Consider the following 15,562-nt stretch of genomic DNA (forward strand, 5'->3'; position numbering starts at 1 on the left):
GATAGAAGAATTAAGCTCTGTTGTTTGATGTCATTTTTTTATATTACTCCTGATAACACTGTTAAGTGCTATAATACACACCAATATCATGTCCTGTTATGTCAATATATATTCATTGCACTCTACTGAAATACGCAACTATCCTAATAAACAAAATATAAACTCTTTGAGAATTACAGGTCATAACCATATGAGCTGTCAAATGGCTCAGCCCTTCTTCAGTTACCTGACTCTTTAATTTTTCACTGTTAAAGAATGGATTTCATGATTGCTCTGTATTTTTCTGTTACACTGGAATTGGACAGTCGGCCTTCTCTGTGAAAACCACACATCAGGGGCAACGTCCAACCACATGATATAAACTCCACTCAAAACCATGAGGTTCGAATTCATGGGTTTGAGTGAAACGGGATGAAAAGGACCAACTGTATTAATTTTAATGAGCCCTTGACTTTTCTTCAAACTCCACCATCAAGTAAACATTTCATTTCCTAAGTAGTTAGAATACTAACACTTTAATTTAAAACGAAGCGAACGTAGTAGAAATTATTCCATTGTCATGTAATACAAACACCAACAACAAAACGTTGTGTATTAGCTCTTGTTGTGTTTTTGTGTAATAGTCACAGTCACACACTCTGTTTAGCAGATTTTATTTACTCTGCTACTAAAATGAAAATAAATGACTCCCTCTGCTTTAATAAAATCTGACACCACGGTTATTGTGAGTTATCATTTTGAAGTTTCTGTGAACTGAATTATTATAATGGACACATGCGTTAACTAACCATATAACTACATTGCTGAATGTTTACCACTGATACTTTAGAACTACCCACTTCTTGCCCCCCATGCCTCACCCTTGCATCCTCATCACCTTACCTCATCCCCCTTCCTCTGCCTTTCTTTCATTCATTCCTTTGTACTTTGAGATGCAGAGAGGAAGAGAAGGACGGGAGGAGGGATGGGGGGGAAGGAGTGGGACCTTTTGTTGGCTTTCAGGTGGTTTCACATGAAAAGCCAGAGTACACACCTAGGTTGCCGCCACTGCCGACCCACGGCGTCTCACTTGCTTCCGTTGAGTCTACCTGAGTTAGCCTTCAATCACCTCTCTATGGCCCAGGCTTGCACAAATACACAGGCCCAAGCACATGCATCAACAGACATATGCATACAGATGTGCACAAATGCACACACACTTTTGGTATGAAGCTTGGGTTGGAGAGTTAGAAGTAGCTGTCGGATGTGCAGGGGCAGGGCAGAGAAGAGGCTTTGTGAGGAGGGAGGGTATGGGTGGGGCAGGGGACGTGGGTGAGGTGGGATGAAGTGGGATGAAGTGTGTGTGTTGGGTAGGGGTTGATTGCACGGCTATTTCTCTGTTCTCTCCCTGAATGGAGTCTTCTTCCTGCAAGGAACTCAGGTTGCATTGTGTGTGTGTGTGTGTGGGTGTGTGTGTTTTCTTCCCAGGTAGACCATGGTGAGTGCTCTCAAGTTAGTGTCAGGTGTCAGGTAGCTACTTGTCTTTGTGTCTTCAAGGCTGCCGTTGCTTGGATAGTGTTTACAGCCCAGAGAGCAGAGCCGAGAGGGGGAGGCTGGGGGAGGAGAGGAATGGGGGGCGGGCAGCACTGGCTTTGATCTGATGCAGACTGTTTGATAGCGTGTCTATGGGTGGGAGAGTGAGTGTGAGAAAGACAAGTGAGGGACAGAGAGTAAGAGTACATGCTTGTGGTATGTACAAATGTCTGCACACATGCTGTTGCTGTGCGTTTGAGCCGCTCATCCAGTGCAGAACTGGACCGGGACTTTGATTTGAACCACTATCTGTGCGTTACCGACACCCAGAGCTCATTAATCACTGAAGTGGAACCTACGCTGGCCCCCCGACTGGAGGCTCGCATCATTCGATGCATGCCAGCTGACAGATTTATCACACATACAGACAGAAGCAGTAGCAACGTCCTGTTGCTTGGATTCGCTAAGTGAAGAATGATGGCGATAAAACTGCTGCTTCTCCGACGAGCTGATGTGCATCTTTGCTGGGAAATGGGACGGCGAAGTTTTGTGACGTTGTCAAGTTGCTGCCAGTCTGTTGCCTTTAACTGGATAAAGCAATTGAGTTTACTGAAAAGCAAAGATACCAGCCCATGTTGACAACAAACTCATGACTCATGACACCGCACATGATCTGAGTCAGATACAGGGATATGTTACTAGGACACATGATATAAGTGAGCGTCACCGGACGAAACCTGAACATTAGCACAGCATATCACCATAGTGTCAGGATGTATCATATAATTTCAGCTGACAGGATGATACATTGCATCAAAACTGGCAAAATCAGCAACTAACACCCTGAAAGTTTGGACTATACGTGCCGGCTGTGCTTCACGAAGTCTGTTTTCTGGAGCTTCAAACTATTCCAAAGTGCACACTCCATCCATCAGTCCATCATCTATAAGTTGATCTTATCAAGGGTTGTGGAGAGGTAGGGTTAATCCCAGCCAATGTGTGTATGACGGGGTACACCCTGGACAGATTGCCAGGACTGTCAGAGGAAGCCAGAGTACCCCAACACGGGGAGAACAGACCCACACAGAAAAACCTCTTGTTAAATGGGGGCCTTTTGAACCTTGAACCCCTGCCTCACCAGGCACCATGAACTATAACAAAGAGAGAATGTATTAGTCCTGTGCCTTTGAATATACATATCTGTATTGTGTCCAACTGCTATATCAACTCATTTTATAAAGATACTTCTCCCTTCTCTGTGAGGGACTGCTGACCTGAGAGCTGGGATAGGCTCCAGCAGATCTCCAGCAAGGAGATATTTGTTAAAGCAAAGTCTGTCAACAAATTCAAAGAAAGGACAGAGTCAGAGAGGAGGAGACAGAGGCCGACGGGAGATCAGACATGCATGATTTTACAACATGTGTGTTTTAGGGTTCCCCTGGAGCCAGACAATTATTGTGCATTTAAAAAGATGACAGAGCTCCATGAATAAGAAGGGGAGAGGTGGAGTCCCCAGGGTGTGGATGAGTTTGCAGGTGTATGGAAAACACAGGCACGTTTTTGCATAAGTGTTGTGTGTCCTGTACGTGGGTGTACTGTTAGATCACGCAAGGTTCCTGCTCATCGTGAACACTCTCCATGATCTTCCCATGCATGTGTCAGGTACATGGAAACAATTCACATAACATTTTTAAACCATCAGTGGACAGAGGGAGAAACTACAGACATTCCTACAAAGAGGAAGAAAAGTGAGAGAGCATGAGAGAGAGAGGTAGAGTGAGAGAGAGAGAGAGAGAGAGAGAGACTATGTGAAGAACGGCTCTGAAAGAGTTTTTGTGGGGCCATAACAAAGGCCCCTCAGAAAACACAGTGGCATAGGAATGTTAATTAATTAATGAGAAACTATTCAGCCTACAGAGAATGGTGGAGAAAGAAAGACATAGAAGGAGAGATAAAAAGACAGACAGACTGGCCAGACAAAGTCAAACTGGGTGCAAAGACATTTATCTTTGTAGCTTTATATATCAAATAGCAGGCTGTGCAATGTTTTTAGGTCTAGTTACAGCGCAGTAATGCATTTCTCAATTTCTGTTAAGGGAATTTATGCTACGTAAATTTATGTTGCATCTTTGTTCTTGGCTCTGCTTATGTGCATTTGCATGTGTATAACAAACTGCCACTGACAAATTAAATCCTCAGTTCGTCAAGACTTAGCTTTCCAGGAACCAAGTAAACAGACTAGTTTTCCATATTGACTACCACATGTTTTTTAGTTAATCCAGAGGCCTTTGAGAATATTTTATGAGCCCAAGCAGCTATCAAATGTTATCAAGTCATGGAAAACCACATAGTCCCTAGAGTAAAACATGAAAATCACCACAAGTGGAATTATGAGACGATGATGAGGTGACGTAAGTCTAGGATTTCTGAAATGTATCGTGATCATCAACTGCTACAGTTATTAATTATATTTTCTTTTCTAGGAAAAATGTATTTTCTCTCCTCCCTCCTGAAGCTTTTTACCGGTTTGTACTTGCTGCTGAGAGAAACACCTGAAACTTAACAAAAGGCCAGAATAACATCGGTGCTGCTTTGAATGACAAGCCAGTTTGACTTTTCTTTGATTTGTTATAATTACAGAATGTATCATTAAGCTGTTACACAACACCTTGTACTCACAGGTGCACCGCATGTAAAGTTTAGTTGTGTAACATTTGAAGAAGTAGGCATCCTGTTGGAGTTGAATTTTTACAGCATATTGAATCATAAAAACACAACTTTATAATTTTTAAGTGAGATTTCAATTCTGCAACAAGAGAAAGGCGAGTCGGATGAGATTATTTTTAAGATTCTGTGGAAAAAGGAGCAAACACGCTGTGAAATACAGATGGGCTTTAGCCCGAGGCAGCTGACATTTCTTCACAAATCCACACTCTGCTCTCTACAGACTGGAGTGTGTGTGTGTGAAATGGATATGCAAACTCTTTTGCTCTGGTCACTCATGATCTGTTATTTACTATGGGTGCCCATGTGCCTGTGGGCATGCATGCATGTGTGTTTTGTGCGTGTGTTTTGTGTGTGTGTGTGTGTGTGTGTGTGTGTGTGTGGACATTCCAACAGCAGAAACCTGAGAAGGTGTGACTTATGAGACACTGGATTGTGCTCTTTTTGGGGACTGAGAGGTGCTGAAGTGTCAGAATTTCAATTTTCTCCAAACAGTCCCTCCCAGTCGCACAGTCTGACCCTCTGCATCCCTCTCACACAACCAAACACATTCTGCTGCCTACAGTCTTACCCTCCACAGCATGCCTTTTTCCTCACACTCTCTCTCTCTCTCTCTCTGCTGTAAACACTCTCATTTTCTCTCAGCTCCATTCATACGGTCCCACATGGAGAAATCTTGTCTCACACCACTGTACTGCGTTGCCACCTCCTCTCCTTTCCCTTCTCCCTTCCTCCAACTGAACACTTACTCTCTCCCCTCACAGTGATCTTCTACGCAAAGTAAATCAGGGGGAAAGGAAGAAAGGGAGAAAGAGAGGGGAGAGTGTAAGAATTGTGGGCCCCTCCTACTTTCCGGAGATGCTCCAACCCATCCCTAAATTGTGGGCCAATGAGGGTGGCTCATTCACAACTCATGCGGTCCTTCTACAATAGGTAAGGAGAGAGAGAGAGAGAGACAGAGCAAGAGATATATACAAGAAGAGAGAGAGAGAAAGGGAGAAAGAGTGACTGTGTCCGAGGGAGATAGCCAGAGAGAGAGAAGAGGGCAGAGAGACAAGAGAGGAAAGAGGGACAGGAGTTAAAATAGAAGATAACCCCTGGGAAATGATTGGTGACTGAGGGACAGGCAAACAGAGAAAAGAGATGAAGAGGTAAAACAAGTGACAGACAGACAGGAGGGGAGTGTTTAGTACCAAGAAGAAACATTGGAACCTCCTCATATATCACAGCTGCCTCTTAAGACATCAGAGAGGACGAAAGAGAGCCAGGAAAGACAGGAAACCCTACAGGTGTAGATGCAGACAGGTGGACACTTAGACATGCTGTCTGTGCTTCTGCTCCTCTGTGTGGGTACAGCAGTGTGGGGGACCGGACGGATCCAGGACAGACAGGGGCCGGCGGCGGCACCCCTGTGCCCTTCCCCGTGCCAGTGTGAAGAAGATGAGATCTTCGTCATGGTGGACTGCTCAGAACTGGGACTATCATCTGTGCCAGCCAACCTCAGCCCTCTCACCACTTACTTGTGAGTAACACAAAAGTTAGGCTGTGTTGTTTCACTTGACCTTCCCACCACCAGGCCTCTGACTGTCCTGTTTCCTCGATCTTCTGTTTTTTTGTATCACATCCTGAATTCTTCCTCTTAATCCTCAAACCGCCTCAATTTTTACCCTGACTGTTAGTCTTGATCATTCATTTGTAAATGAACAAATTCTTCAAAACAGATAAAAACCCTTCATTCAGGCTGCTGGACTGTAGCTGAGATTTAATCCTCTTTCAAAAATAGAGCAGTAGGCACCAGTCGGTCGGAAGTGTGACCAGAAAACAGCAGCAGAACCTGCATGTAGATATAAACGGACAGGCCAAGTGGGAACGTGCGCGTGTGTGTGTGTGTTTTTTGACCGCTATGCCAAAATTACTGGATCACTTCATTTAGTGTCAGGTTTCTGAGCGCCAACTGGAGATCCAGCACAAGAGTGTGTGTGCCTTTTGTGCACAGCGCGTCTGTGTGTGTGTATATACAGTATTTGTGTGCATGTGCAAGCTGCAAGCACATGACACAAGCATGTGTCCGTTTGCGAACGAGGAAGCGTCTGAGCACAGACGATCGGTTTAACCATCAGTTTTGTTCCAACAAATGGATTTTGCTGTGCGTTGCTTGATAACAAATACAATGCATGTCCTTAACTTTTCTAATTTTGAAATATCATCGCTGGTTTGTGTTTGAAAGGGCACAAAAACAATCATGTTGTAACATCCATTTAAAATACAATTATTTCTCAACACTATTGTATTATAATGAGTTGCTGGAATTAAAACCCCTGCCAGGAATTAGCGAAGTGCAATGAGTGAAGCCTTACGCTTCCATCAATCCATCCATTATCTACTGCTTATCCTTCCAGGGTCGGGTTGGCTGGAGCCAATCCCAGCTGAGAGGCAGGGTACGCCCTGGACATATCACCAGTCTGTCACGTTGAGACAGACAAACACTCACATTCACACCTAGGGGCAACTTAGAGCCACCAATTAGCCTGACCCCAAACTGCATGTCTTTGCACTGTGGGAGGAAGTCGGGGTATGGAGAGAAAACCCACACACAGACAGGGAGAACATGCAAACTCCACAGAGGAAGGCCACAGAGTCGAATGGGATTCAAACCAAAAGACCTTTTGCTGTGAGGCGACAGTGCTAACCGCCACGCTGTTTCTGAGCGGTTTCTTACACAACCCTGCTGTGGCTCAGAGCCAGATCATTTAAATTGCCTCACTGCATAAGCCTCTGAGGACAGATTAGACACTTTGTGATAACTGATATTGAAGTGATAGAAGTCAAATCCAGGAAACAGGGTGTGACAGAGCAGTTGATCACTAGGGGCTTTACAAGTATTACAAGAGTGGAGGGACAGAATTCAGAGGAAGTGATGAAAGGTCAACTGTTTATGAAGCAAACACATAAAAATGCAGCTCTACCTGTGTGCTCTTTGGCTGTCATGGACGCCTGCAGTGGCTGGATTTCACTGTGTTCATTTGAAACACATGCAGAGCGGTGAAACACTGTAAAGGCCGTCCAGGAACCACTCTACCTATGAGAACATCAAGTTGACCCAAGAATGGGGCACGGCACACAGCTGAGCCAGCACACGCACGCACACACACACACACACACGCACGCACACACACACACACACACACACACACACACACACACACACACGCACGAGGAGGGGTGCATCTGAGAGGGAAAGTATGGAGCTGCTTAAATAAAAACAGTGATGACCTGAGACTCCCTCTGTGGAAATCTACACAGCACCGACCCAGTACACTCTCTCTCTCTCTCACACACACACACACACACACACACACACACAGACACACACATTATTCCTCGCAAACATAAGAATAATTGTTCATTTCCCCTAGTTACCTAACAGTGGAACTGGACCAATTAGTGAGTTTGAGGGCTGATTTAAAATATGATAAATAAACTCACCGACCCACCGCACACGCCCACACACAGACGCATTCACAAACACACATTACTGCAGAGGAGAGAAGCAGGGAATGTGGGACAGCAGGAGAGATGCCACAACAAATTAAGATAGCGCACACAAGAATCGCAGATTTCTCTTTTGCCTCGCTGATAAAAATCATCAAACGCAAACAAAACAACCTCCCCTCCCTAACCCTGCCCACATGGGTAAACACACATAACTTCGAGGCCTGCACAGCGTGCAGCAGATTCTCATTTCGTCCTGAAGTATAAAAGGTTACAACAGCGGAGAGCTGGTCCAATCCTCACAAGGATCTGTCGAACCGTCCAGCACACCCCACTGTGCTGCGGGGGCTGGATTAGCCTCTCAGCACATACTGCAGGCTGCTGAGGTCACAGGGATTTGCTTGGGAACAGTCCACATTACAAACCACGTCCACACAATACTGTGAAAGTATATGACATCATTCACCCGTGTCATCGGAGAGCTCTTCAAAGTGAGCACAACCGTACATGCTGCAGCGACCGAGAGGGCCATCCAGGCAGTTCTGGTGTTTATTTGCACACTTGCACTAGCCCGCTCCATATAGGTTCAAACATAATTAAACCGCAATCAGCAAAAACAATTGCAACAGAACACTCAGACCAATGCAGTTCGAGTCTGCAAAGGAATTTAACCGTAGAAAGGCAAAGATGCTCCGAGCAACTCAGAGTCGAGTGGGTAAAGATTTACGACAATAATTGTTTCCGTGGGCAACGTGTGAAATGAGCTGTCATGTGAGATGCTTTGAAAGACCTTCTCTTTGATATCAGATTAGAGAGGAAAGACAGTGCCCAAGGGGGTGTGTCACATGTATGTACATGTGTGTTAATGTGTGTTGAGTATGAGAACACTGTGTACTGTATCCACAGAAGCGACCTGTGCTATTTTATGTGTAGCTGCAAGCGAAGTAACTCGCCATAAGAGATGGCTTCACAGCAACGCAATGAGCAGCTTGTCGTCAGTCTCCTTGTTGGACATTTACAGCCAATATTTCAAATACTGTGTGATGTGTTGAAAAAAAAAAAAAAGATGTTTATGATCTGACTGTAGTGAGTTTCTACAGTTATCAGGTGCCTGTGTTTTCACATCTCACACTGTGCGCACTGCTGCGTGTGTGTGTCATGGATGGAAAAAAGCTGTGTGTGTGCACTGGTCTGTGAGTGTGGGGCTGGTCTGAGACTGGAGCTGAGGAGCGATTAGGTGATGTTTTGTGGTAGCGGTGAACTTCTAACGGTGTTTTGGCCAAGGCCAGGAAACCACAGCTAGCACATTACCAGACAGAGGAAAACCAAGGAGTGTGTGCATGTGTGTGTGTGTGAAGACCACCCAGACTGCTGAGGGTTTTTTTTTTCTAGGCAGTGGAGGTGAAGCAAGAAAAAAATGAAAGGAGAAAAGATGAAGAAAAGGAAACTGACAAACGGGTGAGAATTAGAAATTGGTGACAGAGAAATTTTCACTGAAGATGAACTGAAGATGTAGTATAGACTAGGTAACTCTCACACTCACACACACACACACACACACACTGTACCTACTGTAGAAATGCAAGAGACAACATCCTGTGGTGGCCGTGGCTTTAACAGTCGTGTGCGTGTCGTTTAGCCATTATGTTGAGGAATGATTGCTATCACGAGCGACCGGGGGTCACACTGTAAACATCATGTCTGAGAGAAAGAGCGACAGAAATAGTCAGAAGTTGTGAGGGATGGGGAGGAGGGGGATTGGAGGGGACGGCATGAACAAAAATGAGAGAATTACACAGAGACTGTGTGTGTGTGTGTGTGTGTGTGTGTGTGTGTGTGTACTGTCAGTGGAGGGTCCTCTATACAGCAGCTATCAGCTCCAGCATCAGTGTCCTGGCTCCAGACGTCTATGGTTGCCCCCGCCTCAACTACACTCCCCTCCCTTGCTCTCTTTGTCTATCCTTCCTCCCCCACTATTCTCCTTTCTTCACCTGTTTCCCCTGTCCTCTTTTAGTTTGAGCAAGAATCCATACCTTAAGTGCGTGGGTGTGTGTCTTTGGAGCAGGTGTTGAAGTGTAAATGTACAGTCACTGATGTACAATGTGCCTCTTAGAAAATCAAAATGAATGCATATAGCTCAGGGCAGGAGAGTGAGAAAAGTGAAGGGTGTGCACCCAAGCCAAATGGTATGAATGTTTTAAAAGTGTGTGTGTGTGTGTGTGTGTGTGTGTGTTAGTTGGGGGAGGAGGCGCTTTGGTTAAAAGCCAACTTACTGTCAGCTGTGATCAGATTTGATGAAGAAAGTTACACACCTCTGTATACTGAGGAAGAAAACAGGGACGCATGCCATCGCCGTTAATCTGTTCTGATTACAAAGCTGAAGCTTTTCTCCATTCTTCCTGTCCTTCATTCATGTCTTTGTTTCTTCCTTCCTGCAAACTTCCTGCAAAAGTTTTTCCTACATTCCCCAGAGGGCCTGTTGTCAAGCTCTAGTCTAAAAAGCCACTTCTGCCTGCTACAAAAGTGATATTTACTGGGTGTTGCAGAGAAGCAATGGGCAGTTAGCACTGGACAGTGCAGCGGTTTGTGGTTTCATTCCAGCAACCTGGGAGGCTTTTAAATGTCGCTCAGGGACAGACTGACAGGTAGGTAGGTAGAGGACAACAATAGAAACAATGACAATTCCCTCCGGAGAGGCAGACAGAGAAGACACAGAGCCCATAGTGTGCTGTACAGCTCTATAACCTGCCCTTTAGAAAAACAGAAAGCAATCACTACACAAGATCTTAAAGGGAAGTAGGGTAGAGGAGGTGGAGATCAGGGAAGTAACGTGCACTATGTGTTTGGAGTGTACTGTACGCATGCATGCCACAAGCCTATGTGCACAGCAGTGGTTAGTATGTGTTGTGGTTGTGCCCATGCCCACCGACTGAATATGTGAGTCTGTACATTTCGTGTGACAGCAGCATGACGCAAGTGTGACACGGGGGCTAGGAATGTGCTCCCTGTGACGTTTGGTTGAGTATAAAGGCTGCTTCTGACTGAGACGATTCACACTGGCTGCGTGGCCCAGATTCCTATTCAGCCCCTTTACAGCCCTGGGAATCCATGGGAATGTTTGTGTGAGCGTATGTGTGTGCTGTACATGAAACTGTGCAAGTGCACTAGCCCTCTCTTTTCCACTACAGAGCAGGCATTGTCCTCTACTGGGCCAGACTACGGCAAATGTCCCCAACTGTCCCAGTGACAGTTAGGGACACACATGCATGTGTAGATCGATACACACGTGCAATTATAACCCATGTGAGGTAAACATAGATACTTTTGATCAGATAATACATGAACGAGACTAATCATTTTTGTTTCAGTTGGTTTTTAGAAGAAAAAAACAACATTTTCTTTTCCGGCGGCAAGAAGAAGCTGCTCGCTGCAGTTTGCATCAAACAAGATGCTCCACAAATTTCAGATGGAGCTCCCAGGAACTATTAGAAAAATTAAATCTGTGTAGTTTTTTTAAAATGATCTGGGCTGAAAACTGTCTCACAAAATATTCTTGATAATAGAAAGTGAAGGAAAAAAAACAGAACTGAGATGCTAATTACGCACTAGTGTCCCAAGAAGTAATTTAAAGAACAATAAATAGTTTATTGCTGTGTGCATTTGTAAAATCTGGTTTTCAACTATTTTAACAACTCAGTGGAATAAATTCCCATTTGTTTTTTAATGGAACACACAACTAATGAGTCATACAATGAGAAATAAAGGAGAAAGTTTACATGAGTGTTTATAGCCGTGTGTGTAAGTCACAGCTCTCTCATACCCCAACATGTCTGTCTGTCTGTCTGCCCGTCTGTCCCCTGTCTGCCTGTCTGTGTGATCGCTGGCCAAGCCTGCCGACTAACATGGCTGATGTAGAGCTGGCAGTGTGCAGGTGATGACTAGCATGAGCTAATGATACTTAATGCCCTTTCCAACACACACGCGCGCACACACACACATTTGTTTTCATTCCTCACAGGGACATTATACTAACTTACACTGATTACCTGGATACTTACCCTAAATTTAAGCATAACCACTGACCCCAACTCTAACTTAAAACCAAGTCATCGCCCTAAAATTCAATGATCTACATGGTGGAGACAAGCATCTGGTCTGATTCCCCACAGTGTGAGTCACACACACACACGCGCACTGCTCGCTGGCTTACTAAGCACCCACAAAACCCATGTGCATATTACACACACACTGCAGAGACATAGATGTATTGTACGTACACACATCCATGCTTTCACACTCACAAACACACACACTGACTTAATGATGGTTAATGCCCCATCCAATCCTCCCTGTGCAGCATCAAAGCGTCCCATAGAGCAGTGCTGATACAGCAATGCTAGCAGGGATTATTTTATTTTGGGGGAAAGGGACCACTGAGATGGGAGTTAGCTAAAGGGAACATCAAGGCAGAAAAAAAAAGAAAAAAGTTAAATACACACACACACACACACACACACAAATTTAATATAGCCAAGCATGAGTAACTGTACAGGAACGTCCAGAAAGTGGAAGACGGGATGTAGAAAACAGAAGTTGAAGACATGACCAAAAAAAAAAGATAAAATCGTTTTTTCGGGAATCTTAACTGATCTGAGTGCAGAAACAGCAGTCACTCTGATGGCATAAGGCAGTACAGTATTACTTCTTGCTAAGACTGGATTTCACAGGTGTATTTTCCATCTGCCGTAAATGAAGGCAGGGAATTCTGCCACTGCAGAGCCTCTGAAACTTCAGCCAGACTTATTCACATCTCTATTACATGTTTGAGAAAAAGCAAGAGGAAATCTGGACTTTTTACGTGCATGGCAAGAGGCCAAACTAAATCTCTTTAAACCAACAGCAGCCACGTGTCCTCGCTGGTATGGGGGTAAGATTTCATCAAGTGATGATCTATGTTGAGTTCTACATTTTATCTGTGGGCACTGTTAAATATTTGGAGCAGATGAGCTGATCATAGATCTGTGAGTGCAGCACTAAAAGAGTAGTGAGCCAGGAGTGGATTTGGGCAGTCTTCTAACTAGATCCAGTGTCCTCCTGTTTCTGCCATTCAACCAAATGAAGTCATAATAGAGCCTGACACTAATACTCATCAGGTTTCATTTACTGTTGTACCCACTGCTGAGAATCCGCCAAAAATGAGTGTGCAGGAAAAACATTTTGAGGATGTGTGGAAAAACAGTCCAATTTGTAACCCTGTTCCATACATTTATCCTGTTTATGACATGTTTCTTTTGTGTAGCATAAATTTCTGGCTTCAGTGTTGAAAGCTACAAAGAAACGTACTCTAGCACCTGTTGTGTAACAAACATATATGGAAGCCAGACACTATACATGTCAAAACAACAGACTAGTAGACTAAGGGCCGGGCTATGGAGGGTGTTCTGCCTTCCCAAACTATGTCCTACCCACAACAGCTGCCTGTCGGTCCTGTCCACATGTTGGAGTTAGTTGTATGTTCCAACACTTCCTGTTCCTTACTGAAGTGCTTGACCTTTCAACCCCTCCCCTCTGTCTCATCATGGGGTGTGTGCGTGGGAGGACAAAGAGCGGACACTAAGCGTGTATGTGCATGTGTGCATGTGTGTGTGTGCGCGGTATAGCAGGGGTATGAATAAGTCCCAGAAGGCATGAATATGTTTCCCATGACATGGCCTCAGACTAAACAGCCGCTCTCTCCACCCAGACATCCGCCTGTCATTCTCCGCTAAACCGCAATGAGCGGAAAAGAGCACAAAACACTGGAGCACAAAAACACAGATGCATCTCCTTTTTCTGTCTCTTATCTCGTCTTTTCTCTTCCTCCCTCCCTCTCTGTTTCTCTGCTCTTTTGTGGCCCTCCTTGTCCAGGTGAAAGACTTCTCCTCGCCCTCTCCCTGGCTCTTTGTACCCCGTAAATGAGAGACAGAGAGAATAAGAGAAGGAAAGATAAAGAGAGAGTGCCTTCGGACACAAAGGGCAGTGTACCCCTCCCAGGAAGTCTGGGAGAGAGGGTGAAAAAACACATCTTTAGAGGCAGGAGAAGGGGAGGACAGCATTGTATCCTCCTTCCTGACTCTTTGTGTGCATGTGTGTGTGTGTGTGTGTGTGTGTGTGTGGAAGCTCATGTGTGACTGCAAGAGAAACTGAATGCCAAAGCAGTCATCTATTCAGACAGAAAAAAAGCAAACACATTTAGACCTCACCCTTACTCACAAAACACAGACACACACTAATGCACACAACCATTTAGGCCCTCTTAAAGGCGGCGCCCGAACATTGACTACCAGTTGCATTGTGTGGCATAAAAGATCCTCTTTCATCGTGGCTTTAACTGTTTCAAAGACCTAAGCGGAGAGGCTCAGACTGCCTGAATCCTACTGAAGACATTACTGTCATAGTTACTGTAAAAGGCTGCCAAGGTGTGGCTCAAGCACTGCTATTGCAGAACTCCTGCCCTCCGGGTAAGACTCTAGTTGTTGATTTCCACTAAAGATCTATTACTCTAATGTTCCTCATGGATAAGCTGTCTTCAAAGGCAAAGAGCTTACCGCCATTATTGGCTGTTTGTTTGGTAAGTCTGCACCTGAGCAAGGGAGAAAGGGATTGGCATGGAGGCAAGAAGAAAGAACGAGAAAGACCGGAGGAGGAAGTGAGAAGGAGGGCCTCGGGGCATGGCTCTTATGTAGTGATTTTCTGTGCGTATATATGTGTAACAGAGACAGAGAGTTATGAAAAACAGCCTCTTCCAAAGGGCAACACCGTGAGCTTGTTTGTTTACATGCTTTTGCCTGCTTTGCTATATACTGTACGTGCATGCGACGCTACGCATGCCAGAGACGTTTACATACCAAGTTTTCTTTATCTTCAAACAATGGAATTCTTCAAAGTGAAATATATTTAGTCATCTCTTTCTCTCAGTCTGCTCCCGCTCAGCTTTGTCTGACTAAAACATTTCAGCACTGATGCTAGAAACAGACACCTGACCGCTGATCACATCCGCCCCAGTCTGAGGGTATATTCAGTCACCAGGGTGGTCCATCATCCACTCCGCAACAGCCACCCAAACTGTGCATGAGCTCCAGTGGATGCAGCAGGGATGTGTGTGTGTGTGCATGTGTGAGCGTACATCTCCGAACATAAACAGGGGTGTTTTTCATATGATGTGGTCAGTTGTTTTGCTGTGCTAAATCACCAGCTCTTGTCAGAAGTGCTTCCAGTTTGAAATTGGTTACAATGGCGCTAGGGGCACATTCACACCCACACACACTGGCTATGATCACAGAAGCGATAACATACTTCAGTAGTTCTGTTGACGGCGAAGAGGAAATATGATAAATCACATTATTGTAACTACTGAACTGTGTAACTCCATGCTCCAGCTGAAATTTGAAACAGAGATGGGGAGAGAAAGAGTGAGTGCGAGCGATAGAGTGACATAAAAGAGAGAGAGAGAGAGAGAGAGAGAGAGAGAGAGAGAGAGAAAGGGCCAAGGCTGATGAATGGAAATGTACCTCTCCTTCATGTTTCCGTTCCCCCCTTAAGACAAGCTCCTTGTCATGGTTACTCTATCAATCACAGCAAAAAGCAGTCAAAAACAAGGCTTTACCTTTCTTCCCATGCCAAACCTTCCTATCTTACATTCACATGCACATGACACATGCACACACTCACACACTTTGGAGAGGAAATGCTCTATCAGAGCCCATTGTGTATCTGCAACTCACGGAACAACGGAGAGAATGGGAATGGAAAAATGTTCATTTCTTTTTTCCTCCTCCAATTGCTGCAATATTGG

General features: G+C 44.9%; 1 protein-coding gene across 2 annotated transcripts in view; it reads left to right on the top strand.

Annotated features, from left to right (window-relative positions):
• Window positions 1-5,109: 5,109 nt before the first annotated feature.
• Window positions 5,110-15,562, top strand: part of lgr6 (leucine-rich repeat containing G protein-coupled receptor 6) — a 34,665-nt gene continuing 24,212 nt past the window's right edge. The window contains exons 1-2 of one of the 2 annotated variants that reach the window (XM_026332347.1): window positions 5,110-5,169; window positions 5,593-5,758. In XM_026332347.1, coding sequence (XP_026188132.1) covers window positions 5,691-5,758 — 68 coding nt within the window. In that variant the 5' untranslated portion in view covers window positions 5,110-5,169; window positions 5,593-5,690. Of the gene's footprint in view, window positions 5,170-5,216; window positions 5,759-15,562 lie in introns of those variants that run through there. The other variant, XM_026332346.1, reaches the window with a different exon arrangement.

Source organism: Mastacembelus armatus, chromosome 7 (genome assembly GCF_900324485.2).
Source record: "Mastacembelus armatus chromosome 7, fMasArm1.2, whole genome shotgun sequence".
In the NCBI taxonomy this organism is placed as follows: Eukaryota; Metazoa; Chordata; class Actinopteri; order Synbranchiformes; family Mastacembelidae; genus Mastacembelus; species Mastacembelus armatus.